This window comes from Lynx canadensis, chromosome E1, assembly GCF_007474595.2.
Source record: "Lynx canadensis isolate LIC74 chromosome E1, mLynCan4.pri.v2, whole genome shotgun sequence".
In the NCBI taxonomy this organism is placed as follows: Eukaryota; Metazoa; Chordata; class Mammalia; order Carnivora; family Felidae; genus Lynx; species Lynx canadensis.
This window is the reverse complement of record NC_044316.2, coordinates 13558270-13583260: the sequence shown is the minus strand read 5'-3', so window position 1 is coordinate 13583260 and position 24991 is coordinate 13558270. Positions and strand designations below refer to the sequence as shown.

Below are 24991 nucleotides of genomic sequence, written 5' to 3'. Positions count from 1 at the left end.
GGGACCACAGCTGCTATTGAAAAATTCCAGGTAGGGAAGGAAAGTGTGCTGGTCCAGGTGAACTTGCTACAGGCAGGATATTTCGTAATCAAATTATTACCATTGGACATCCTTTAAAAATTTTTTAAAAATGTTTATTTATTTTGAGAGAGAGAGACAGAGAGAGAGACAGAGAGACAGAGAGAATGAGTGGGGGAGTTGCACAGAGAGAGGGGAGACAAAGAATCTGAAGCAGGCTCCAGGCTCTGAGCTTTCAGCACAGAGCCCGATGTGGGCTTGAACCCACGAACCATGAGATCATGACCTGAACTGAAGTTGGAAGCTTAACTGACTGAGCCACCTAGGTGCCCCCGTTGGGCATCCTTAATAGTGGATTTTCTGGTGTAGAAGGAAGAGAGGTCCCATTTCAAAGATACAGGGGGCTAATATGACAGAGGGGAGTTTTGCTCAGACCTTAATCTGCACACCCCCCCCCCCCCCCCCGCCGACCTCCCCATGGTCAGTGGGTAGTTTTGTTCCACCAGCATGGCTGTTTGTCTCCCTGGCCCTCGTTCCTTCTTCTGTGCTTTGCTGTCCTCAGGACTCATTGTCTTGGCCCTGCCTGTCCCTCTGGAGAGGCCACCAGGGTGTGGTCCTGTTGCCACCGCTGCTCATGATCCTGCCAGGCGCTGTGGGCCTCCTTGCCCACAGCCTCTTTCCTGCCCTCTCGAGTTTAGCAAAGGCAGACACCTTTCCCCCCACCCTTTCCCCTTCTTCCTCTCCATTCTCTCCCACCTTATCCCCTCTTTCACCTGGTACACTTGGCTCTGCTCCTCACATGCTGTGTGACCCTAAGCAGGTCAGTTAACCTCTCTGAGCTTCATTTTCCACCTCCTCCCCAACTAGATTATCGTAAGGGAAGATTATCAAATGGGAGGTAGTGGGAACGAATCCTAGGCCTGGATCTTGACTCCTGCTCTACCACTGTGCATCCTTAGGTTCAGGACTTGATTTTCTTGTATCGCTGTGGTCTTACTGCGAAATGGGGAGAGTAACTCCTTTCTGGAAAGTCCTTCCTTTGTAGCATAGCTGTTGCCCACTCCTCTGTGCATCCATGCAGGCATTGGCTTATCCCCATTACTGCCCCTCTTTTATTGGGTTTTGATTATTTACTTAGGTGGTTCTCTTAGTCACTAGATGGAACTCAGTTCTTTTATTTGACTATTCATTCAGCAAGTATTTGTTGAGCACCTGTGTGCCAGGTGCTGAGATTACAGATAAATTCGGTGGGTGGGGGGGGTGATGGCGACAAACAAATTAAAATACAGAGCAAGAAGTGATTCCATAGGGCATATGCAGGATGCTGTGGGTGTACCATCTGGGGGAGGGGTAGAAGCCAGGAAGGCTTCCTAGAAGAGGTGATTTGCAAGCTAAGGCTTCAAGGGCAAGTAGGAGTCAACCAAATAGAGGGGAGCAGGTAAGAGAAGGGACTGAGGCTGATCTTCACTGGGTGCCCTGCCTGAAGCCAGTGCTTGGCTCAGAGGGGATCAGTTAGTTCCCTGTCTCCTTCCTCACTGCTGCTGCCTCTGAGTGCATTCCTGTGCAGAGGCAGGGGATTGGACCACGAGGCTCCCTGGGTGCTGGGGTGCTGTGGCAGGGGGGTTGCAGAAGTATTCTGGGGAGGGTGTCCTGGGGAGCTGGCCTGCAGGAGCGGGTGTGGCAGGGCGGGGTGAGGGCTCAGCTAAATGACTCATTGGCTCGAGCAGGAATGCAGATGAGCCGGAAGCAGGTGCAGGAGGGAGCAGGGAGGATGTTGAAGAGGCAGGAGCCTTACTCTGGGTACCTTTCCCCAGGGGCAGGGAGATTGGTTATCTATCAAAGTCTTAAGAGTTGGAAGGGACATTGGCAGCCTTCTCTGCAGCCAGGGCTCTCCCTAGCTCATGCCTCCTACAACTGTGTGCACATCCTAGAACTCTGCCCTTCTCCCCCCACCCCTTATGACTTCCAGTGTCACTTGAAGCCCCCAGGGATGGACCCATGCCAAGGCCTTCTCTGACCGCAACTGAGCTGTGCCCTCCTCCAGCCCCTGGGGACATTTCCTGAAGCTCAAGCAGGAGCATGGTGGGGCTGGGCTGGGGAAAGGAGATGGGTCTTGTGCCTGGTGGTGGGCTGGGTCAGGGGAGGGAAGGCAGGGACCAGATCAGCTTCTTGGGTGGGGCTGAGCAGGTGCTGGGGTACTTTTCATGCTATCAACTAAAAGGCTGAAGGTCTTTGTGTTTCGTCCTCCATGGGACAGAGTATATACACCCCAATCCTGTTCTAAAACACCTTGCCAAGTGGGTCAGATCTGTCCATTTTACAGATATGGACACTAAGGCTCAGAAGGTGAGTGACAGCTTATAGCAGCAGAGCCACGAGTTAGGACCTTGTCTGCCACACACCAAGTCCGGAGCTACCCCACACCACACCGCCTTTTTTGGAGGGATTAAAAAAATTCATTCTTCTCCTTCTGAGCCAGGGACATTGCTTTCTGCCCAAAGCTGGAATGGGACCGGGGGTTGTGGGTGGATATTAAATGTAATATGTTTATTAGTATTAGAAAGAGACTCTGAGACCCAGGTGAGCCCTGGGCTGAGCTCCGGGGCCTGGCTCCTCGCTCCCCACACTTGCGTTCTTATTAATGGCACAGCACTCTGGCGCCTCTGGGCCCTGAGCTGTGGAGGCCAAGTGTATCTGTCCAAGCCATTTGCTTTATTTGTTTTTAATTTTTCTTATGGGATAACCGTAGGTCATGAGGACTGCTCTCTTTTTGAAAGCACATTAAAATTTTTGTTTTTTAACCGAAGAAATGCATGTAATGATTCTAAAAAAAAAAAAAAAAAACAAACCAACCCCTCAGGCTCTTTTTGAAAGAAAGCAGTTTGCTGTGCTTCTGCCCTCCTCGTACAAGCCCCATCTGGAAAGGAGCCACTTACTTTTTCAGGTGTGGCTTCAAACCTTTGAGTAGGACGACGTTTCAGGGTCTGTGGGGTTCACGAGAATGCCTTTAAAGTCGCAGACACCTGCTGTCTTTCTTTTACTTTGTTCTTACTCTCCTTATATATAGGGCTTCCCAGTTCACAGATGAGAACATTGAGGCCCCGTGCATGGGGGGGTCCTGCCTTCCATCCCCAGGCCCCCAAGTGGGCCTCCTCTTACAACCTGCTGGCAGGATGCATCCCTTGGGAGGCACCCCTTGCTCTTATGACACATGACCACCAGCCCTGGGTTCCCAGGAAAACGGCACTGGCAGAGGAGGGGTCAAAGGTCAGGGCTAGCCAATGTGGAGTAACAGCTCCGGGCGGACACCCAAATCCTGCAGTTCCTTGTTTGATCTTAAGGAAGTTGTCCAACGTCAGCAGCCCAGCTGCTGGGGTTGTGGCAGCAACAGCCACAGTGGTGCTCAGGCAGACAGACAGGGCCCCTCCAACTTGCAGGGGAAGGCACGGGTAGAAGATGATGGATTTCTTGAAGAATCTTTTGGTGAGTGTCCCAGGCTGTGGAGGAGTGCCTGGCCAGGCCCTGCTGCCCGAGCAGCCAGACCCCCTTCTCCTTTTGCCTGGCAGGGAGCCCCTGGTGGCTCTTGGCCTACCATGGGGCATGGAAGCCACCTGTCACTCAGGGGAAGGAGGGACAAAGATCAGGGACAGTGGGGACTATGTGTGTGGAGGGAGTTGTGGGAGGCCGCGGGACGGAGTTGGGGACAAGAGCCTTTCCTCCCTGGCCTGGAGATCTGAGATGGGGTCCCGGCAGGGGACCGGGCGGGACTCATCTCTGCGCAAGTCTGACAAGGCTTGTAGGTGCTGTGCCGGAGCCTGAGGGGCCCCACGGCCGGCTGCAGGTCGGGTGCCCAGGTGAGGGAGGGAGGAGGGACTCTCTTGCTGGGCTTCTGCCTGGCTGTGCACACTCGGAGCTGGCCAGGCCTGCCCTGTAGGTCCAGCCCCCTCTCCCCTTCGTGCTGTGGTGCCCCGGATGGCCCTGGCAGGGGCTCTGCATCCTGTCACGGAGCCCCTGAGCCGTGCAGTCAGTGTGCACTAGGTAGTGGCGTGTGTGCAATGTTCCTGGCTGGCGTGAGGAGTCAAGGTCCTCTCCTGCCAAAGCCAGATTGTCCTTGAAGGCTCCGTGGATCCCTTGTTTCTGCTGTGCCAGGACCTTTGTACCGTCCTAGGGAACATGGGGGTCCTAGATTGACTGGGTGAGAGCGGGACTGCTGGGCTCTTCCTCACTCACAGATCTGTCTGCTGTGGGCTGGAGTGGGCCGTGTTACCCTCCTTTCTCTAGGAGAGCTGAGGGTGACAGTTTAGGGATGAGTGTGGGCAGTGACAGGATGCTTGTTTGGGGGTAGGGCTAAGGCGTCCCCCAAGTCTGAGGCTGTGCCACTGCTAGCTCCAGGACAGGGGGTGAGCCTGGTGACCCTGTTACTAAACAGAAATGGCCTGAACCCCCTGCACCTTGGCAGGGGTGTGGAGTGGTATGTTGGAGTTTTTAAGTTTATTTATTTATTTTGAGAGAGAGAGAGAGAGAGACAGAGAGAGAGAGAGAGAGAGAGAGAGAGAGAGAGAGAGAGAATCCCAAGCAGGCTTCACTCTGTCAGCACAGAGCAGAATGTGGGGCTTGGTCTCATGAACCGTGAGATCATGACCTGAGCCCAAACCAAGAGTTGACAGTTGACCCAGGCACCCCTATTGGAGGGTTTTAAGCTGGGGACCAGTGTCGTCTGCTTTATCTTTCAGAAAGACCATGTGGCTATCACATGGGGAGCTGATTAGGGAGGCTCTGGTGTGGAGGCTGCTGCATGGTCCTGCTGAGGGACAGTGAGACCTGGTGGAGGCAGGGTGGATGCGGAGAAGTGCTCAGACTTGGGATGTATTTTGACAGTGGACTTGCAGTCAGATCGGGGGTGAGGGATGAGGGATAAAGAATCCAGTGATGACCCTGGAGATTTGTCCTGAGCTTCAGGATGGGTGGAGGAAGGCTTTCGAGGAAGAACATTAACGGGAGTTCCGTTGGGGCTTGTGAAGTCTGAGATGCCCATCAGACATGTGCGTGAGATGTGGAGTTGGCAAACCCAGATAGATCTGGACTTGAATCTGGGTTCTGCCTTTACTGGGTGTTTACTCTGGGCAGGTCGCTTAACTGCTCTGACCCTCCCACCCTCTCACCCACTCCCTGAGCACTTGTGAGGCTTCTGTCGTGGCATTTGTGAAGTGCTTGGTTCAGTGCCTGGTGCATCATGGGTGCCCAACAGAGGACACCTTGGGGCTTGCTAAAATTTTGCCTACATCATCCCATTTTCCAGCTCAGGGACATTCCTATTGGCTTCCTATTGTACAGGGCAGAGCTTGGAACTTATGTCTTGTGGGCTGATTTCGCCAAATCAGAGTTAATACCTGTATTCCTCAAACTATTCCAAAAAGTAGAAGAGGAAGGAAAGCTTCCAAATACATTGTACAAGGCCAGCATTATCCTGATGTCAAGACCAGCCAGAGACACCACAAGAAATCCATAAGCCAGTACCCCCGGTAAACATAGATTCAAAAATCCTCAGCAAAATATTAGCAAACTGCATACAGCAATACATTAAAAAGATCATTCGCCGCAATCAAGTGGGATTTATTCTGGAGATGCAAGGATAGTTCAATAATCGCAAATCAGTCAGTGTGATAAACCACATCAACAAAAAGAAGGATAAAAATCCCTCAACATAATAGAGAAATATGAAAACCCACAGCTGACATCATGCTCAGTCGTGGAAAACTGAGAGGTTTTCCTTTACAATCAGGAATAAGACAAGGATGTCCTATCTTGACACTTTTATTTGACATAGTACTGGAAGTTCTAGCCATAGCAATCAGACAAAAAAAAAAGTATACAGAGTGGTAAAGAAGTTAAATTGTCACTATTTGCAGATGACATATTATACAAAGAAAATTCTAAAGACTTCACCAAAAAACTACTAGAAGTAATAAATGAATTCAGTAAAGTCACAGGATACAAAATTAATACCCAGAAATTGATAGCATTTCTATAATAACAAAGTAGCAGAGAATTTTTTTTTTATAACATTTTTTTTTTCAACGTTTATTTATTTTTGGGACAGAGAGAGACAGAGCATGAACGGGGGAGGGGCAGAGAGAGAGGGAGACACAGAATCTGAAACAGGCTCCAGGCTCTGAGCCATCAGCCCAGAGCCTGACGCGGGGCTCGAACTCACGGACCGCGAGATCGTGACCTGGCTGAAGTCGGACGCTTAACCGACTGCGCCACCCAGGCGCCCCGCAAAGTAGTAGAGAATTTAAGTAAACAATCCCATTTACAATTGAGCCAAAAGAATGAAATACCTAGGAATAAACTTAACCAAGGAGGTGAAAGTCCTCCAAAAACTATAAAACATTGGTGAAAGAAATTAAAGATGACACAAACAAATGGAAAGATATTCCATGCTTATGGATTGGAAGAATTAATATTGTTAAGATGTCCTTATTACCCAAAGGAATCTGCAGATTAAATTCAATCCCTACCAAAATACCAACGACATTCTTCACAAAGCTAGAACAAATAATTCTAAAATTTGTATGCAACCACAAAAGACTCCAAATAGCCAAAGCAATCTTGAAAAAGAAGAACGTAACTAGAGGTATCACAATTCCAGATTTCAAGATATACTACAGAGCTGTAGTAATCAAAACAGTATGGTACTGGCACAAAAATTGACACATAGATCAATGGAAGAGAAGAGAGTCCAGAAATAAACCCACACTTACATGGTCAATTAATCTATGATAAAGGAGGCAAGAATACACAATGGAGAAAAGACCGTCTCTTTAATAGTGTTGGGAAAATTGGACAGCTATATGTAAAAGAATGAAACTGGACCACTTTCTTACAGAATACACAAAAATAAACTCAAAATGGATTAAAGACCTACTGTGAGACCTGCAACCATAAAAAGCCTAGAAGAGTACACGGGCAGTAATTTCTCTGACATTGGCCATAGCAACATTTTTCTAGACATGTCTCCTATGGCAAGGGAAACAAAAGCAAAAATAAGCTATTGGGATGACATCAAAATAAAAAATCTTTTGCACAGCAAAGGAAACCATCAACAAAACAGAAAGACAGTTTAGTGAATGAGAGAAGATATTTTCAAATGATATTATCTGATAAGGGGTTAATATCCAAAAGAACTTACACAACTCAACACCAAAAATTAAAAAAACCCACCAGTGGTTCAGTCAGTTGAGTGTCTGGCTCTTGATTTCAGTTCAGGTCATGATCCCAGGGTTGTGGGATCGAACCCCATGTCTGGCCTGTGCTGAGCGTGGAGCTTGCTCGGGATTCTCTCTCCCTGTCCCTCTCCCCTAGTCATGCTTCCCCCACCCCAGCCTCTCAAATAAAAAAACAAACAGACAAACAAACCAACCACTCATATCCAACAGTCTGGTTAAAAAACAGGCAGAGAACCTGAACAGATATTTCTCCAAAGAACATATACAGATGGTCAGCAGACACATGAAAAGATGCTCAACTTCACTCATCATCAGGAAGATGCAAATTAAAACCACAATGAGATGTCACTTTACACATGCCAGAATGGCTAGAAATATTAAGTGTTGGCAAGGATGTGGGGAAAGATGAATCCTCATATACTGGTAGTGTGAATGTAAATTGGTGAGGCCACTGTGGAAAACAGTGGAAGTTCCTCAAAAAATTAAAAATAGAATTACCATATGATCCAGTAAATCCACTATGAAAAAGAATACGAAAACACTAACTTGAAAAGATACATGCACCCCTGTGTTTATTGCCACATTAGTTACAATATAGCCAAGATGTGAAAAGGGCATGTCTGTTAACAAATGGATAAGGAAGATGTGGTATATATGTATTCAGTGGAATATCATGTAGCCATAAGGATGAGATTGTGCCATTTGAGACAACATGGATGGACCTAGAGGGTATTGTGCTAAGTGAAATGTCAGACTGAGAAAGACAAATATATATGATTTTACTCATAAGTGGAATCTGAAAAATCCCAAATGAGTAAACAAAGGACAGAATCGGACTAATGAATACATAGAGCAAACTAATGGTTGCCATCAGTTTTGGGAGGGGTTTGGAGGATTGGGCAAAATGGGTGAAGGGGAGTGGGAGATACAGGCTTCTAGTTGTGGAATGAGTAGCTCATGGGGATAAAGGACAACAGCATAAAGAATACAGTCAGTGACATTGTAGTAATAGTGAGGTATCAGGACAGGTGGTAGCTACTCTTGTTGGTGAACATAGCAAAATGTGCAAACTAGTCAAATCACTGTGGTACACCTGAAACTAATGTAACTCAATTGTACTACAAAAAAAAATGTTTTGGCAGAATGTTTTCCCTTGAGTTTCCAGATCAGCTGTAGGATCAGCTTTTCAATTTCTACAAAGAATCCAAGTGGGATTCTCATAGAGGTTGCATTCTAGATTGCTTTGGGTAGTATTGCTATTTTAAGAATATTATCTTCCAACCCATGAGCAAGGGATGTCGTACCATTTATTTATGTCTTTTTAAATTTCTTTCGTCACTGTTTTGTAGTTTTCAGGGTACAAATATTTCACCCCCTTGGTAAAATTATAGTAGATTTTTTTTTAAACATTTATTTATTTTTGAGACAGAGAGAGACAGAGCATGAACGGGGGAGGGGCAGAGAGAGAGGGAGACACAGAATCTGAAACAGGCTCCAGGCTCTGGGCTGTCAGCACAGAGCCTGACACGGGGCTTGAACTCACGAACCGCGACATCATGACCTGAGCCGAAGTCGGACGCTTAACCGACTGAGCCACCCAGGCGCCCCTATAGTAGATTTTTAAAAATGCTATTGTAAATGGAATGGTTTTCTTAATTTTCTTTTCAGATTTCTCATTGCTCATATATAAAAACAACTGAATTTTGTTTGTTGAGCTTGTAACAAACGGTTTTAACTGTCCTTTATTAGCTTTAGTAACGTGTGCGTGCGTGTGTGTGTGTGTGTGTGTGTGTGTGTGTGTGTGTGTATTCTTTGGATTTTTCCATATTGGTTCATGTCATCTATAAATGGAGATTGTTTTGTTTCTTCCTTTCCAATTTGGATGCCTTTTATTTCTTTCTCTTACCTAATTGCTTTGGCTAGAATTTTTAGTACACTGAATAGTAGTGGTGAGAGTGGGTATCCTTATTTGGTTCCTGGTCTTATGGATAAGTTTTCAGTATGCTTTCAGTGTCATTGAGCATGACTTGGGTTTATAAAAAAAAAAGTCCTTTATCATATTGAGGAGGTTTCTTTCTATTTTTAGTTTTCTGAGTATTTTTATTATTGGATTTTGTCAAGTGCTCTTTCTGTATTAGTTGAGATGATCATGTGTCCCTCCCCCCCCCCCATTCTATTAATATGATGTATTACATTGATTTTCTCATGTTGGACCAACCTTGCATTCCTGGGATAAATCCCATGTGGTCATGGCATATGGCACGCTGTTCAATTTGGTTTGCTACTGTTTTGTTGAGGATTTTTGCGTCTGTATCCAGCAGGGATACTGGTCTGTAGTTTCCTACCCTTGTAGTTTTTTTGTATGGTTTTGATAATGAGTTAGGAAGTGTTCCCTCCTCTTATATATTCTGGAAGAGTTTATGAAGGATTGGTGGTAATTCTTCTACTTCCTCCTCCTCTCCTTCTTCCCCACTTCTTCTCCCCCATCCTCCCCCTCCCCCTCCTTTTTTTTTTTTTTTAAGTAGGCTCTAAGCCCAGCATGGAGCCCAGGTGGTAATTCTTCTTGAAATGTTTGTTAGAATTTACCATGTTGCCATCTGATCCTGGACTTTTCTTTTTGGGAAGTTTTTTGATTATTGAATCAATCTTTTCACTTAGCCCTTCACTCTTAGGCTGCTTGCTTGGTACCTGTAGTCATTTGCATTTTCGAATCCTTGGAGATTTAAATAGAATTCTGCCTAATTTTTAAGATGTTCCATAAGAACCCAGCCATCTTCCCATTCTTCCTGATGCTGTTCCACCTCTGGTCTGGCCAGGTTGGTCCCCGTCACACATCACCTTCATTAAGTACAATGAATTCCACAAGTTAGTGGTTCTCAGTGTGGTCTCTAGACCAGGAGTATCAGTATCACCTGGCAACTTGTTATAAATGGAGCTTTTCTGGCCAGGAATTAGAAGCTTGCGGTGGGGGGGGGGGGGGGGAGGTGGCTCGAAACCTGTTTTTCAACGAGCCCTTCAGGCAATTCTGTTGCATCACGGTTGTCATAGTAAATAAAGACCCCTGGAGGCTCCTGGCCCAAGATGACACAGCTGAAGTAGTGTCTCCAGGCGCCAGCAGCCGAGGAGCTGTGCTCAATGTGAATTGGTGGGATTGGAGCCCAAAGAAGGGAAAGAGGAGCAAGAAGGTAGCATAAGAGAGAAGGGGAGGGAGGCTTGCATGGAGCACTCCCTGTGCCTGGATGCAACTTACTGGAGGTGCCAGTTGGGGGTAGGGTTGGCTGTCCAGGATGAGGGGTACAGTCTGTGGCCAAAGAGCAGACAGTACTTACTGGCATCAGCACTGGCCTCTTTAGCCCAGGCTCCTAAGCCGAAGACTCAGCCTCCACCGCCTGCTTCGTTCTTGGCTTGCTTGGCAGAGTAATCAGTCTCTCATTCAGCACGTGTTCCTGGAGCATCTCCCATGTGCCAGGCAATTCTAGGCCCAAGGACATAGCAGTGAACGAAATCAAGGGCCTGCCTATGAGGATCTCCTATTCTAGTGAACCTACCCTTTGTCTTCTTGTGGGGAACATCCCCAGCGTTTTCCGCAGGCTTTGGCAGCTAGGCTGGTGGCCAGCTGGCCCCCTCACTCTGCCCGCGCTGTGGAGGGGGACCTCTAGGCCAGCAGCAGAGTTAGAGCAGTGAGACTTGCGCTCTGGCTAGGCAGCCATGGGACATATCCTGTCTGGCTCCCCATGGGGGGTGTGCTCTGTGTTCCTTAGCTCTCCCAACCTTCCAAAAATCTCTTTACAAAACTCTCCAGAAATCCTTTTCTTTTGCAGTGTCTTCCTTGCCTATGGGGACAAGAAGCTTGCTCTGTTTCCCTCTTCCCCCAGCACCACCCAGCCCATGTCTCTCCATCCCATTTTCCTGGGAGCACCTTCTCCTCCATCCTTGTCTTGTTTCCATGTCTCTTGTTGCCGTCGACACACCTTTGCCTCTTTGGTGTGTCCTAGATTCAGATAGGCAGGGACAAGGAGACAATTGCTACCGTGCACGAGCATGCTGTGTTGGGTGCTCTGCCAGGCTCTGCAGACTGGCTCACGTTACCCCACCGCAGCCCCACTCCAAGGCGCAGGTGCTCAGACGACACCATCCTGTGCTGTGAGCAGCGGGCGTGTGGTACCTCCTGGGCAGGGGTTGTAGAAAGGCCGTTCACATATAAACACATCCTGTCTCCAGGAGGGGAAGAAAGGAGCTCAGAGCTAGGGCAGGTTGCCTAGCAGGGACCCTATGGGCAGCAGGTGGGTGGCAGTGAGTGTCCCTTCTCCAAGTAGGGTCGGGGGGTGGATGAGGGAGAGGGGGCAGTGCTGGTGGAGACCTCCCCAGCTGAGATATAGCAAGAAGGAAAGAATAGGTGGCTGCTTGTCTGCAGGGAAAGGCCGCATCCAGATGTAGGGCTGCTGTGGACCAGATGGAGATAGGGCGCAGGGCAGCGAGATGGAGGTCTGTGGCCTCCCACACTGTGCTCCTTCATGGCTGCTTCTCCGTTGCCTGGGCAGGGGCTGACACCCAAGTGAACAAGGAGGGGCATCTGGAGGATTTCTTGAGGCTGACCTTGCAGGTTCTGTTCTCTTCTGCTCCTGCTGCCTTAGACCTCCTCCTGCGTTCACCCCCAAGGACTCGCTTTGCCCTTGTAGAGGAAGGCCTGATGTTTTCTATATTGGGAGGTGGAGAGGACAGGGGTGGAATCCAAACAAAAGCCTGGGGCCCAATCTGTGACTTCCTTGGTTGAGCGCTGGCTCTCTGTGATTATCTCATGGCTTACTTGACTGGCTGTTAAAGGGGAGCCCAAGGGGACACGCTGGCTGTGGCTGGGATTTGGGTGGCAACCGTTGTTGCTAATAATAAATGGGACAGCTGAGCGGATGCTATTGATGAGGAGGCTGAATTACATTTCTCTGTGACAATCCAATGCTGGCTTCCTGATGGAGGGGGAATTCCCTTCCTAAGGATGCCTCGGGCGGGACTTCATTCTGTCTTGAAGGGCCTACGGGACAGTGCTAGTGAGTCAGTAAGCATTTATTGAGTGCGTTCTGTGTGCTCTTGGCTGTGTGACGCAATCTCGGGGGTGTGGACGGCGGTAGGTGTGAGTGGCCGGAGCTGCTGTTCCGGGCTGGCCTGAGTCACCCTGCTTCTGGGTGGAAAAAGAGACTTGCTCTTTGCCATGGCTGGACTGTCCCATAGGAAAGTTCAATGAGTCACCGAGAAGTGGGGCCGGCACAGCTGAGGCCAAGTTGCCACTGTTCTCTGCTCTTGGGCGCTGTCCACGCAGGAGTCGCTGCCCAGTGCATTACTCAGGCCCGAGGCCGGATCTCAGCCCTCAGCCTCCCATCTGTGCCAGCCCCAGCATCCTCACTTGGGAAACGCAAACCCGTTTTTAACAGTAATCTAAACATACTGCCTCTGGGAAGACTGATAAAGCTGTGTTCTAAATCCGGAACTGTCCTAAAGCTTTCAGACCATCTCTCAAAAGGACACAGCTCACTTCCAGAGCAAGCTTTCTTTTTAACTTTTTTTTCTATGTTTGTTTATTTTTGAGAGACACAGAGAGACTGTGAGCGGGGCAGGGTAGAGAGAGAGAGGGAGACACAGAATCCGAAGCAGGCTCCAGGCTCTGAGCTGTCGGCACCAGAGCCCGATGTGGGGCTTGAACCTACAAACCGTGAGATCATGACCTGGGCCGAAGTTGGATGCTTAAACAAGGCTTAACCGACTGAGCCGGCAGGCGCCCCCCAGAGCAAGCTTTCTAAGTAGTAAATAGCAACTACCAGCAGGAACTGCGTGCTCGCCTTGGACCAGGCCCCGTCTGGTACTTCCTGTCCACGTTCTCACTTCGCCCTCACGTGAGCCTTGAAAGGCCTGTCTGCCTTGTTGATTGACTCACTGTTCGTTGAGCACACATCATGCTTCTTCATCTGTCCACCTCTGTCCACACAGTAACCACTGCCTGTAATGGCCTCTTCCCCCTCCCTAGCAAAGTGATTTCAAAGTGATTTCTGTTTATCCTTTAAGGTCTAGTGGGATCCCGCTTCTCGCCAGAAGCCTTCCTTGATGGGGTGGTGTTAAAATGTGTCCACACATTTTTTGATACTTCCCTCCTCAAGAGGTGGAAGCTAATTCCCCCCCCCCGCCTTGAGTGTGAGCTGGTTGTGTGGTTGTGGGCACTCGCATCCAATGAATAGGACAAGGGGGAAGGGATGGTGTGCAGTTTCATAGACGAGGTCGTAAGAGGTGCTGTAGCTTTGCCTCTCAGATCACTCACTCTGGGGGGAGTCAGCTGCAGTATTTTGAGGACATTCAAGCAGCCTCTGGAGAGGTGTGTGTGATGGAGGATGGGGCCTCCTGGCAGCAGCTTTGTGAGCAGATCCCTCAGCCCCAACCAGGTCTTCAGGTGATGCAGCCCCCGTTCATGTCCTGACTGTAGCCACCTGAGGAACTCCGAGCTGGAACCGTACAATGAAACCACTTCTGCATTCCTGAGCCAAAGAAATTTAGAGTCACTAAGTTTTGGAGTCATTTGTCACACAGGAGTAGAGAACTCATACACTTGACCTTCCAGCCAGAAGTGCTTCATGCCTCCTCTGAACCGCTCTGACACTGGTCATCTGTAACAATGCTGAGCAGCTTTGTCTAATAATTGAGATGAAATACCCTGGAGTCCTCGCCTGGCACTTGCAGTATCTAGTCCGTGCCTTGCAGGTGCTTAATCATTTGGGGTTAACAGATCAGACAATACAAGGGCATTGTCTAAGAACACACAAATACGTATTTTTCCCCCACAAAAGATCTTTTGATTGCCACTTTTCATGGATAACAGAGAGCAAACTGGATAGGAGGGTCATTTGGGAGAGCCTCAGTCTGTAATCCACAGAGCCACGGTCAGAGCTGGGAATGAATTGGCCCGAATCCAGGGGCTTTCTGTGGACACCAAAGGCAGTGTACTTGTGTCCCTGGATACCCGGTAATGAAGACGAGAGAAGGGCCTGGGGCAGGGGCTGAGGGAAGCAAAGAAAGGAATGCCAGAGCTTCTGCTCTGTGTCGAAGCCTTAAAAACTATTGCTGGGTAACAAGTTACTCCAAAAATAATTTATAGTTGTTACAGATAATTTAAAAAATATGAAAAGAAAAAAGGAAAAAAAATATCCTTAACCTATAACTTATTTTGACATTTATCCTTCAAGTTAGTATTTTTTGTCTGGATGAGTGATGTGTGTATGCACGTCAGACCTATCTATCTGTATCGATACCTACATACCTATGCATATCTATGTATTTTATACCTGTATATTGATATCTTTATGTGTATATCATATAGGGGATACACACACACAAATAGGTTTTTTATATCTAATTGAAAAAAAATGGGATCACCTAAATTCCATTTGTCTCACTTAGCAGTGCATCTTGAATCTTTTATTAAAATTTTCTTTTATTTTGGAGACTGCGAGTGGGGGAGAGGGGCAGATATATGATTTGCAAATATTTCTCCTATTTTGTGAGGTTGTCTTTTCACTTGAGAGTGTCTGTTGAAGTACAAAAGTTTTTAATTTCGGTGAAATTAAATCTAAATTATTGTTTTTTGTTTTTGCTGCTTATGCTTTGGGTGTCATATCTAAGAATCCATTCCATATGCAGTGTCACAAAGACTTACTCCTATGTTTTATTCTAAGAGTTTTATTTATTTTATTTAAACATTTTTTTAAATGTTTACTTTTGAGACAGAGAGAGACAGAGAACATGAGTGGGGGAGGGGCAGAGAGAGAGAGAGGGAGACACAGAATCTGAAGCAGGCTCCAGGCTCTGAGCTGTTAGCACAGAGCCAGACGTGGGGCTTGAACTCATGCACCATGAGATCATGACATGAGCCAAAGTTAGACACTCAACTGACTGAGCCAACCCATATGTTCCTTCTTCTAAGAGTTTTATAATTTTAGCTCTTATATCTAGGTTGTTGATTCATTTTCAGTTCATTTCAGTAGATGGTGTGATCTAAGGGTCCAACCTCATTCTTTTGCACATGGCTATCTAGTTTTCCCAACATGATTTGTTGAAAAGACCCCGTTGAATAGTCTTGGCACCCTTGTTGAAGACCGATTGCCATAGATCTATGGATTTGTTTCTGAACTGTAACTTTCATTCCATGGACCTATAGGCCTATCCTGTGTCAGTACCACACTGTCTTGATTGTTTTGCTTTGCAGTAAGTTTGAAATTGGGAAGTATGAGTCCTCCAACTTTGTTCTTTTGGCCGTTCTGGGCCCCTTGAATTTCAGTGTCAGTTTTAGGATTACTTTTTAATTTCTACAAAGGATTCAGCTAGGATTTTGATAGAGATTGCGTTGAATCTGTAGATCAGTTTGGAGGGTGTAGATCTCCTAATCATACCAACCCTTCTAGTTGTGATCATGGGATTTATCTCCATTTGTTTATAACTTCTTTAATTTCTGTCATCAATGTCTTGTGCTTTTCAGAGTATATGTTTTTCATTTATTTTGTTAAATCTACATGTAAGTATTTTATTCTCTTTGATGCTATTAAAATTGGAATTCTTAATTTTATTTTCATTGTCCATCGATAGTATATAGCAAAACAATTTTTTTTGTAGGTTGATCTTGTGTCTTGCATCCTGAACTCATTTATTGTATTATTTTTAGTAAGTTTTGCTTAGTGAATTCCTTATTTCTCTGTATAAGATTATGTGAATAGAGAGAGTTTCAGTTCTTCCTTTCCAGTTCGGATGCCTTTTATATAGTTTGTGTGTGTGTGTGTGTGTGTGTGTGTATGTTTTTTCTTTTGCTCAACTGTTCGGGCTAGAATATCTAACACAATGATAAACAGAAATGATGACAGTGGATATTCTGGTCTTACACCTTCTTTTATGGACAAAGTATCTAGTTTCCCATTATTAAGAATATTATTACCTATGATTTTTTTTTTTTTTTGGGTAAATGCCCTTTATCATGTTGAGGAATTTCCCTTCTATCTAGTTTGGGGTGTGTGTGTGTGTGTGTGCGTGTGTGTGTGTGTGTGTGTTTAATTTTACTCAAGAAAGGGTTTTGAATTTTGTCAAATGCTTTCTTTAGTCTTTGAGTTGATAATACGGTTTTTGTTTTTATTCCTCTGGTTTTTATATTCATTGATTTTTGGATGTTAAACCAACTTTGCATGACTGTAATAAGTCCCACCCAGTCATGGTGTATAATTCTTTTTAGAAGGTGCCGGATTCAGTTTGCTAATATTTTTGAGAATTTTTGTGTCTATATCCATGAACTATATTGGTCTGTAGTTTTCTTGTGATGACTTTGGTTTTGGTGTCGGGGTAATACTAGTCTTTTAGAATAAGTTGGCAAGTGTTCCCTCTCCTATTTTAAGAGTTTCTGAGGAATTAGTATTACTTCTTCTTTAATGGCAGGATTTACAGCTGAAGCCATCTGGACCTGGGCTTTTCTTTGTGTAGCTTTTTGATTACTAATTCAATTTCTTTATTTATGAAATATATATATATTTTCATCAGCTCAGACTAAATATATATATATATTTAGATTTGCCGTTTCTTTGAGTCAGTTTCAGTAGTTTGTGTATTGCTTGGAATTGTCCATTTCATCCAAGTTATTTAACGTATCGACACCTATTTGTGGTATTTGAACGTAGCTCATCGTAACCCAAACAATGGTGCGGTGAACATTCATCCTCGTGTTCCCATGGAAGCGTGTTCACAGCCCAGATTCTTAGAAGAGGAATTGCTGGGTCAGAAGTCTGTGCGTGCAAATGTTGATGGTTTCTGCCCTTTCGTCCTCTTCCTGCTCATCTTTCTCCCCTTGTTGATTTATATAAATTCTTTCTGTCCAGGAATCTTGGTCTCCTGGAGGTTGGAGCTAAGAAGGATGCGCAGAATCAATGGGGAGGATAGATTTGGGAGTTGTGTGTTTGACAGCTCCTTCTGGTCAGGGGTGCTGATGTGCTGAAACTTGTCATCCACTCTGTATATTCACAGGTGGGGTTTCCAGACCCTTAAGCCCAAACTGCTGGTGGGTCAGAGACTCTTGCCTCTGACAGGCCAGCTTTGGTCTGGGACAGGTCATTTGAAGCCAGGTGACTCCTCAAGCGTTCTTCCCGCGGTGGTTCTCTCTGGGAATTCTGAGGGCTGGGGGGCTCCTGGTGATTCTGGCCCATTGGTGCCTGTGGAGGAAGGGAGGGATGCCCTACCTCTGCTTAAAGGAGTGACAAGATATCCTCGTTTTTCATTATCACTGCTTTTCTTTTCTTTTCTTTTCTTTTCTTTTCTTTTCTTTTCTTTTGTTTTCTTTTCTTTTCTTTTCGTTTTGTCTTCTCTTCTCTTCTCTTCTCTTCTCTTCTCTTCTCTTCTCTCCCGTTCATCTGAGGACTATGTTCTGGGTGCTCATTAACTCACGGCTTGCCAGTGCCCCGATGTGGGCAGTGATGTTGTGACCAGACAGTGTAGCTGTTTCTATGGAGGGGAAGCTGCTGAGAGCTCTCTGCATGCATTTTGTTAGGGCAGAGCTTTTAGCCACTCACCACCCCCCCGCCCCCCTTTTCCACTTCCTGTTTCTCCTTTTTGCCTTTACCTGGAATTTACAAAGGCTGGCACCAAAGTGGGTTAAAGATTTGGATTTACATAGTTTGAGATTAAAAAAAAAATCTCTCCAGGTCCCTGGAGGCTGCAGTTCGGTCGTTTTCAGGCTTTGCTCACAAGCTCCAGGGTCCCAAAGAGGTGCTCTGGGGGCAGGGGACAGGGGCAGGCACATTTGGAGCTCAAGCCCCCATGGCTGCCCTGGCCAGGGTCCCTGGAGGGCTGTGTTGCTACTAAAGTTGGAAAGCTACTTGTGTTGGACTCCTTGGCCTCACTGTTGGGTTGAAAATATTCCAAACATGACTCCTTCTGGAGGCTTCATCCTGGGGCTGACAGGTGCTTTAGGGAACTTGGCTTTTCCCAGGGGCCCTATAGACTCCTCTCTCTTGACAGAGACTGAGCGGCTGCTCTCCCCAGGGCCATTCGCCAGCCTGCGCATGTTTCGTTTTTTCTTTTGTTGTATGGGGCATTCTGGCCCTCCAGCCCTGCAAAGGCAAAATCAAATTACCTTCTCTCTTGATCCAAATGACTCTCATCCCCCGGGAAGCCCTGGGCTAAATTTGCAGACAGTTGGTAAGGAGGCTTTCTCAGCAGACCTCCTGACTGATGTATCTTCTTTGTGTCTTTCAGTCTGCGGAGTTCTTTGAGATGCTGGAGAAAATGCAGGTGAGCCTCGCCAAAGTGGGGTAGCTGAGCCATGGGTGGCGGGCGTGCTGTAGTGACCTTGGGGGATACGACACCAGGCAGAACTTGGGAGCCTTGGAGGGAAGGGAAGAGAAGAGAGAACTCATAGCCTGAACTACCTAAGGCCATTTTCATGCTGAGCAGCAGGAGGATTCTGGGAAGCTCCTGCCCGAAGGAAAAAACCAGAAAAATCTCCTCCGGTAGAACAGATGCGATACACAACCTCACAGATGTGGAGAGGGCTTGAAAGGGTCTGTTGTTCCTGGGATGGGTTGGGAAGAAAGTCGGAAAAAGAAAGCCCTTTCCTAGGGGCGCATCTTGAGTCTGGGAGGCAGAGCTTCGGGTGAGAGACCCACCCGAGGTCAAACCTTGCACCTAACACTTGCTAGCACAAGTTCCTTCCTTTTTCTGAGCCTTCCGGCTCCTGTTTTCTATCTGTTCACAGCACTGTTTTCACCTCCCTCTGACACCAAATGTGTGGTTGTTTTCCCCCCACCGAACAATTCTGTGACACCAGCTTGGTGTCCTGCAGTTCAGCTCCATTCTGACACTGTCTCCCAGAGAGAGCGTCAGATCCCACAGGGTATGGGCTCTGCCCCGCAAGCCTGCCCCCTGCCCGCTTCAGATGCCGGCCACGAGTCTGTTGTCACCTGTGCTTCTGACCAACAGGCTATGAATTTGAGGGTCCCATGATTCCCTGCTCAGGTTCTATTCATTTGCTAGAGTGGCTCAGAGAACTCAGAACAGTTTACTTACTAGATTATCAATTGATTCATAAAGGGATATAACTCAGGAACAGCCTGATGGAAGAGTTGTGGAGGGCAAGGTATGCGGGAAGGCCGGGAAGAGCTTCTGTGTCCTCTGGATGTATCACTCTCCCAGCGCGGCCATGTACTCACCAACCCGGAAGCTCCCCGAACCCATCATTTGGGTTTTTTATAGAGGCTTTATTACTTAGGCATGATCGATTAAACCATTGGCCACTGGAGATTGATTCAGCCTCCAGCCCCTCTCCCCTCCTGCAAGGTTGGGGAGGTGGGACTGAAGGTTTGGAGCCTCTAGTGGTGGTTGGTTCCCCTGGCAACCAGCTCCATCCTTAGGGGTGTCCCAAAAGTCAACCTCATTAACAAACTTATAAATAACCTTCTTGCTTTCACCTTTCTGGCTCTGGAGCTGTTTCAGGAACCAAGGACAAAAGACCAAATATTGTAACAAAAGATGCTCCTGAATGCTCCCATTGCTCTCGTCACTTACGAGATTCAACAGGCTGTAGGAGTTCTGTGCCAGGAATGGGTGAAGACCAGAATATTTGTTGTTATAAATCATGCCGCAGCCCTTATAAATAATAACAGAAATACCCACTCACACGGTTGTTGGGATGAAATGAAATAATGTATGTAAATACTTGATAAGCATTGCATAAAAATCAGTGTTCAAAATGGATTTGGGGGGCACTTTATAATTATTCCTCACCAAGGGGCCAGGGTTCACAGGTAAGAACTGGTGCCCTGGGGGGTTTGGGGGGACGTCCAGAAGGCTTAACTGATATGGGTGGGAAGAAGACGCTGACAATAGCACATGTATTTAAAAATTAAAAAAAAAAATTTTTAATGTTTATTTTTGAGAGACAGAGAGAGCGTGAACAGAGCATGAACAGGGAAGGGGCAGAGAGAGAGGGAGACACAGAATCAGAAACAGGATCCAGGCTCTGAGCTGTCAGCACAGAGCCTGATGTGGGGCTCGAACCCACGAACCACAAGATCATGACCTGAGCCTAAGTAGGTCGCTTAACCGACTGAGTCACTCTGGGGCCCCTAAAATTAAAAAAAAAGTTTATTTTTGAGAGCCAGCACTAGTGGGGGAGGGGCAGGGAGGGCAACAGAGAATCCAAAGAGGGCTCTGTGCTGACAGCAAAGCGTCTGATGTGGGGCTTAGAACTCACAAACGAGCCATGAGATCATGACCTGAGCCACAGTCAGATGCTTAACCAACTGAGCCACCCAAGCGCCCCGGTAGCACATGTGTTTTAAGCACTTTTCTCGGCTCAGACAGTAACAAGTCTTAGCTCATTTCTTCCTGAAAAGTCCGCAGGAAGCAGCTGTACTATTATCATTATTTTCTTTTCACAGGTGGGAAAACTGAGGCACAGAGATCTTACTTAAAGCACTCAAGGGTTGTGGGTAGTAAGTAGCTTCAGAGTCAGAAGGCTTAGCCATTATGTTATGATGCTTTCTACCCTGAGTAGATGCTACAGGTTCAGGGAAAGATTCCATGGTAATGGTGTGGAAGCTCTGGAGGAGAGGCAGTTAGGGTGCCACTGCGGTCCTGTGATGCAGGTGGAGACACTGAGGTGCTCACAGGAAAGCCAGGTCTCCCTAATGATAGGGAAGGGGAGGGACCATTTGAGGGAGAAGTATTGTAGTGGTTGTGTCATTATCACCCAGAAGTTACTAAGATCCTCCAGCAGTGTGTGGACTGCAGACCGATTTTACATACATTTAGGGACTTACAGTTGGGTTGTGGAAACAGGGGTGGTGTGTGCCTTGGCAGCGAGGGGTGGGAGACCGTGCGCAGCTACGTGCTCTGCTGCCTGGCGTAAAGCTGGGATTTTCACCGGAGCCCATGAGATCCTGGCACTCTGGGAAGCTGGCGGGGGATTTGCAGCTCCCCCTGCCTTCTCTTCGTTTGGTCCCACAATCCACCCATCCCTCCCTCACCCCTAGCTGGAGACCCCCGCCTCCCCTGCAAAGGGCTCTCCCAGTACATAATTCAGCCCTCCTTAACTGGCCTCCTGCTGGTCTGCCTTCTCTGTGTCCAGGCTGCGGGGCTTGACTTCTCAACTCGATTGGGACCCTCCTGAGGGCAGGGGTTTGGTTTTTATGCTCTGTACGTTTGTGGCAGCAGACACCCGAGGGCTTGCCTGTTCCATCTCCGTTGAGACGGCCAGGGGCTGAAATCCAACTGCCTGGGGTTTAGGTCCCTGCCCACTGGGCCCCGGCCTCCAAGAGGCCCACACTTTCCAGCTCTTCTGTATGTACAAAACTCATATATGGGGAAATAGTGGGAGTGAAGCAGGTGGCGTGGTGTGGCCAGATCCTGTCCTTGGGCGTGGGCCACCTCTTCTCATGCTGTGGTTGTGGAGACTGACTTTCAGAGCAGTCAGTGCCCAGGGCACTCTGCGAGTCATGGAGAGCTGGAACTCAGATCTGGGACTCCTGACCTCCCCTCCACCCCCTGCCATCCCCCGACAGTGGAGGAATTGGAAGAAGGGCACAATTCCTATGAAGCAACCGAGACTGAGGTCCATTTTGTCCTGGGTTCAAGTTTTAACCCTGGCACTGTGTAGCTGAGTGTCCTTGGTCAAGTCACTCTACCTGTCTGATCCTTGATTTCTTCATGGTGAGGAAAAAGGGGGATTCATGATAATACTGATTGCAAAGGCAGATCCATGGAAAGGAGAGGAGAGGGCCCAGAGCTGGGTGATGGCTCTGTGTCATCGGGGAGGGGAGGAGTGGGGAGGAGGTTTGCTTTCCTGCCCAGGGGCTGTTCCCAGGTAGGGGTGACTAATGCAGGACAAACAAAACAAACTTCTGACATCACCCCCCTCCCCATCTGCCCAGTTTGCCTCCCTGGACAGGGTCTGCAGGGCCACCCAGGTGGTTTTCTCCCTGTGTGGGGAGAGGAGCACCTGTCCGGTGGGAGGGGTCCTCCCACACCCTCCTGAGCAATGCTGCAGGGTGACTCAGCCCAGAGAAGTCCGGAGAAGCCGAAGTCTAAACCCAGCCAGTGAGCGGGAGCCCTGGGCTCCAAGGCCTATGGGATATGATTGTGTGCTTAGACAGACAGCCTGGCTTCAAATCCAGGCCCTGCCACTCAGTAGCTGTGTAACAGCAGAAGCAGCCGCCTCTCTGTGCCTCAGTTTCCCTTTGGCATAAAGATGCTGAGGGCTTCAAAGGAGACAACCGTGGGAGGGGGCTGAGGAAGCTTAAAATCCCCATGCATTATGTTACGATTAGGATGGTCTTCTCTCCAGAGGGGACCTGTTTGTCCTAGTTATCCCACCTTCTCATTCCCTTACTCAATTTATTCAAACAGTCTAATTTAACTATGTGCTCCTGTCTTGAAAAAACCCAGTGAAGTCAGATCTGGACCATAGGACCACAGGACAAGGCACTGCTTCCCAGAAATGAATGAGCTCCAGGCCCCCTGCCTGTCACCTGTGGGTCTGCCCCCCAAGGAGGGAGGGCAGCTGTGGGGGCACCAGGTCCAGAGTGCTGACTTTGACACCATTCGGACGTGGGTTCCCATCCTTGCCCCGTACCTACTGGTCCTAAGAGCCTTGGCAGAGAGATTTCAGTGCCGGCACGATATTGCTCCCTGGGAATGATGGTAATAATTATCTGTAGCCAAACCAGTCACTCTTTCAAGGGCTTAACCAACATCATCAACATTTAACCTTTACCACACTGGTAGCTGCTATTACCGTTTGGGTTCTACAGAAGGGAGCACTGTGCCACAGAGGTTTTGTGACTTGCCCAAGGTCCTAAGTGGCAGTGTTGGGATTTGAACCCTGGTGATCTAGCTCGAGCCTGTGCTCTTAGTTGCCTGCCCTACTGCCTTACTTGGAGCTGCTGTGGGGACTGAGTGTGACAAGGTGTGTGATGTGTAAGGACCGGGCACAATCAGCTGTAGCTATTATTACCAACCCCATCAAGGCAGGGGCTTGCGAATCTCAAGCGAACCCTCCATTTGGCCCCTTTTATGTGACCTTTGCTTTTTCATGAATCCTCTTTTCCGTGTTGCCATAGGGGATCAAGCTTGAAGAGCAGAAGCCGGGACCCCAGAAGAACAAGGTGGGCTGTGTGGATGAGGCGGCAGCCCTGTGGGCGCGACGAGGGGACAGCCGGCGTGCTGGGGTCTGCCATCGTCCACCTGACTTCCACCAAGAGCTACTTAAGTGGCTGCGCCTGTGTTGACTGGGCACGGTGGATAGTAAGGGGACCTTAGCTTGATGCCTATAGGGCAGCTTTAGGGGGTGGGGATGGAGGCCTTCAGCGAGACCTACGGCTTGTGGCTCAGCCTTGATCTTCTGTACCTGCTCCTGCAAAAGAACCGCACACGGCATTTAGGGGTATCAGGCTCTGGGCTCCAGGCTCTGCTCCTCCGCTGCAGTTTCCTTTCCCAAGGCCCAGGGAAGCTCGTCACTTGGAAGTCAGCTCCCTTGCCCGAAGGTGGGGCTGGGTGAAATCAGGAGCCATCCTCCTGTTTTTGCCCTCATTCCCAAGGGGTGAAAGGTGAGAAGTTCAGAGCCTTTGTGCAGTGCACCTTCAGCTAGCCAGGTTTGCGTTCAGGTTCTGTCACTTTGGGGAAGCACTCAAGGGAAGCCGGATTCCCAGAGCTCCCTCTCTGCCGTTCTGCATCTGGTGTTCCCTTTGATGCTCTTAAAGCTCTCGTGCAGCCTGCCAGGCAACCCCCACCCCTGACCCGGGAGAGGGGAATGGAAACAGCCATCACACTTCACGGGCACTGCTGGGGCTAACGGTCGCCTTGTCTGGTTTGTCTTGCAGGATGACTATATCCCATATCCCAGCATTGATGAGGTAGGAGCCCCCTGGCCACACTGCAGCCTGCGCTGGGTCTCAGCTCTGGGATGGGACTGGTGGTGGGGGGGGGGTGGTGGCTGATGGCCCCTGCTCCGTCCCACGTGGGAGAGAACCTCAGGCCTGGAACTTCACCTTTGTGACCTCCGTTTTGCCACGTTGAGACTGGGGTGCTGATCACAGCCTTGCAACTTCGGTGCTCCAGGGTCGGCAAAGCTGAGAGGTTGTTGGGCTTAAATTTGGGGTTTGTGTTACTGTAAACACGGGCCTCAAATACAGGAGTCTCCACCGTGGAACAGTTCAGAGGTGGGGGGGTGCCACCACTGGCACCCCACTCCTTTGCTCCCCCTGTAGAGCCAGGGCGGGCCACAGTGCAAGACTTTCTCTCTGCTTCCAGGTTGTGGAGAAGGGAGGCCCGTACCCCCTGATTGTCCTGCCCCAGTTTGGGGGCTATTGGATCGAAGACCCAGAGAACGTGGGGACACCGACCTCCCTTGGCAGCAGCATCTGTGAGGAGGAGGAAGAGGACAGTCTCAGCCCCAGCACATTTGGCTATAAGCTCGAGTGCAAGGGCGAAGCCAGGGCCTACCGCAGGCACTTCCTAGGGAAGGTGAGGCTGAGGGCCCCTGGGTGGAAATAGCTGCTGGTGCAGGCAGGGAAATGCACCTAGACCAGCCTCGTCCAGCGCCCCTTTCTCCCTGTCTCTTCTCCTTCCTGGGCCTGCCCCCTTCCTAGGGCCTGCCACTGTCCTGCTGTCCTGGCTGGGGAGGTCCGACTGGCTCTGCTCCTGGGCGAGGGTACAGGGGGTGTACAGAAGTCAGGAAGGCT

General features: G+C 48.4%; 1 protein-coding gene across 5 annotated transcripts in view; it reads left to right on the top strand.

The window, feature by feature from the left end:
- The window catches only part of RAP1GAP2 (RAP1 GTPase activating protein 2), a 206915-nt gene that overhangs the window by 125622 nt on the left and 56302 nt on the right, over positions 1 to 24991 (top strand). For all 5 annotated transcript variants that reach the window (XM_030295234.1, XM_030295231.1, XM_030295235.1 and 2 more), the window contains 4 exons: positions 18510 to 18545; positions 23372 to 23416; positions 24131 to 24163; positions 24561 to 24773. In XM_030295234.1, the coding sequence (XP_030151094.1) occupies positions 18510 to 18545; positions 23372 to 23416; positions 24131 to 24163; positions 24561 to 24773 (327 nt within the window). The remainder of the gene's footprint in view (positions 1 to 18509; positions 18546 to 23371; positions 23417 to 24130; positions 24164 to 24560; positions 24774 to 24991) is intronic.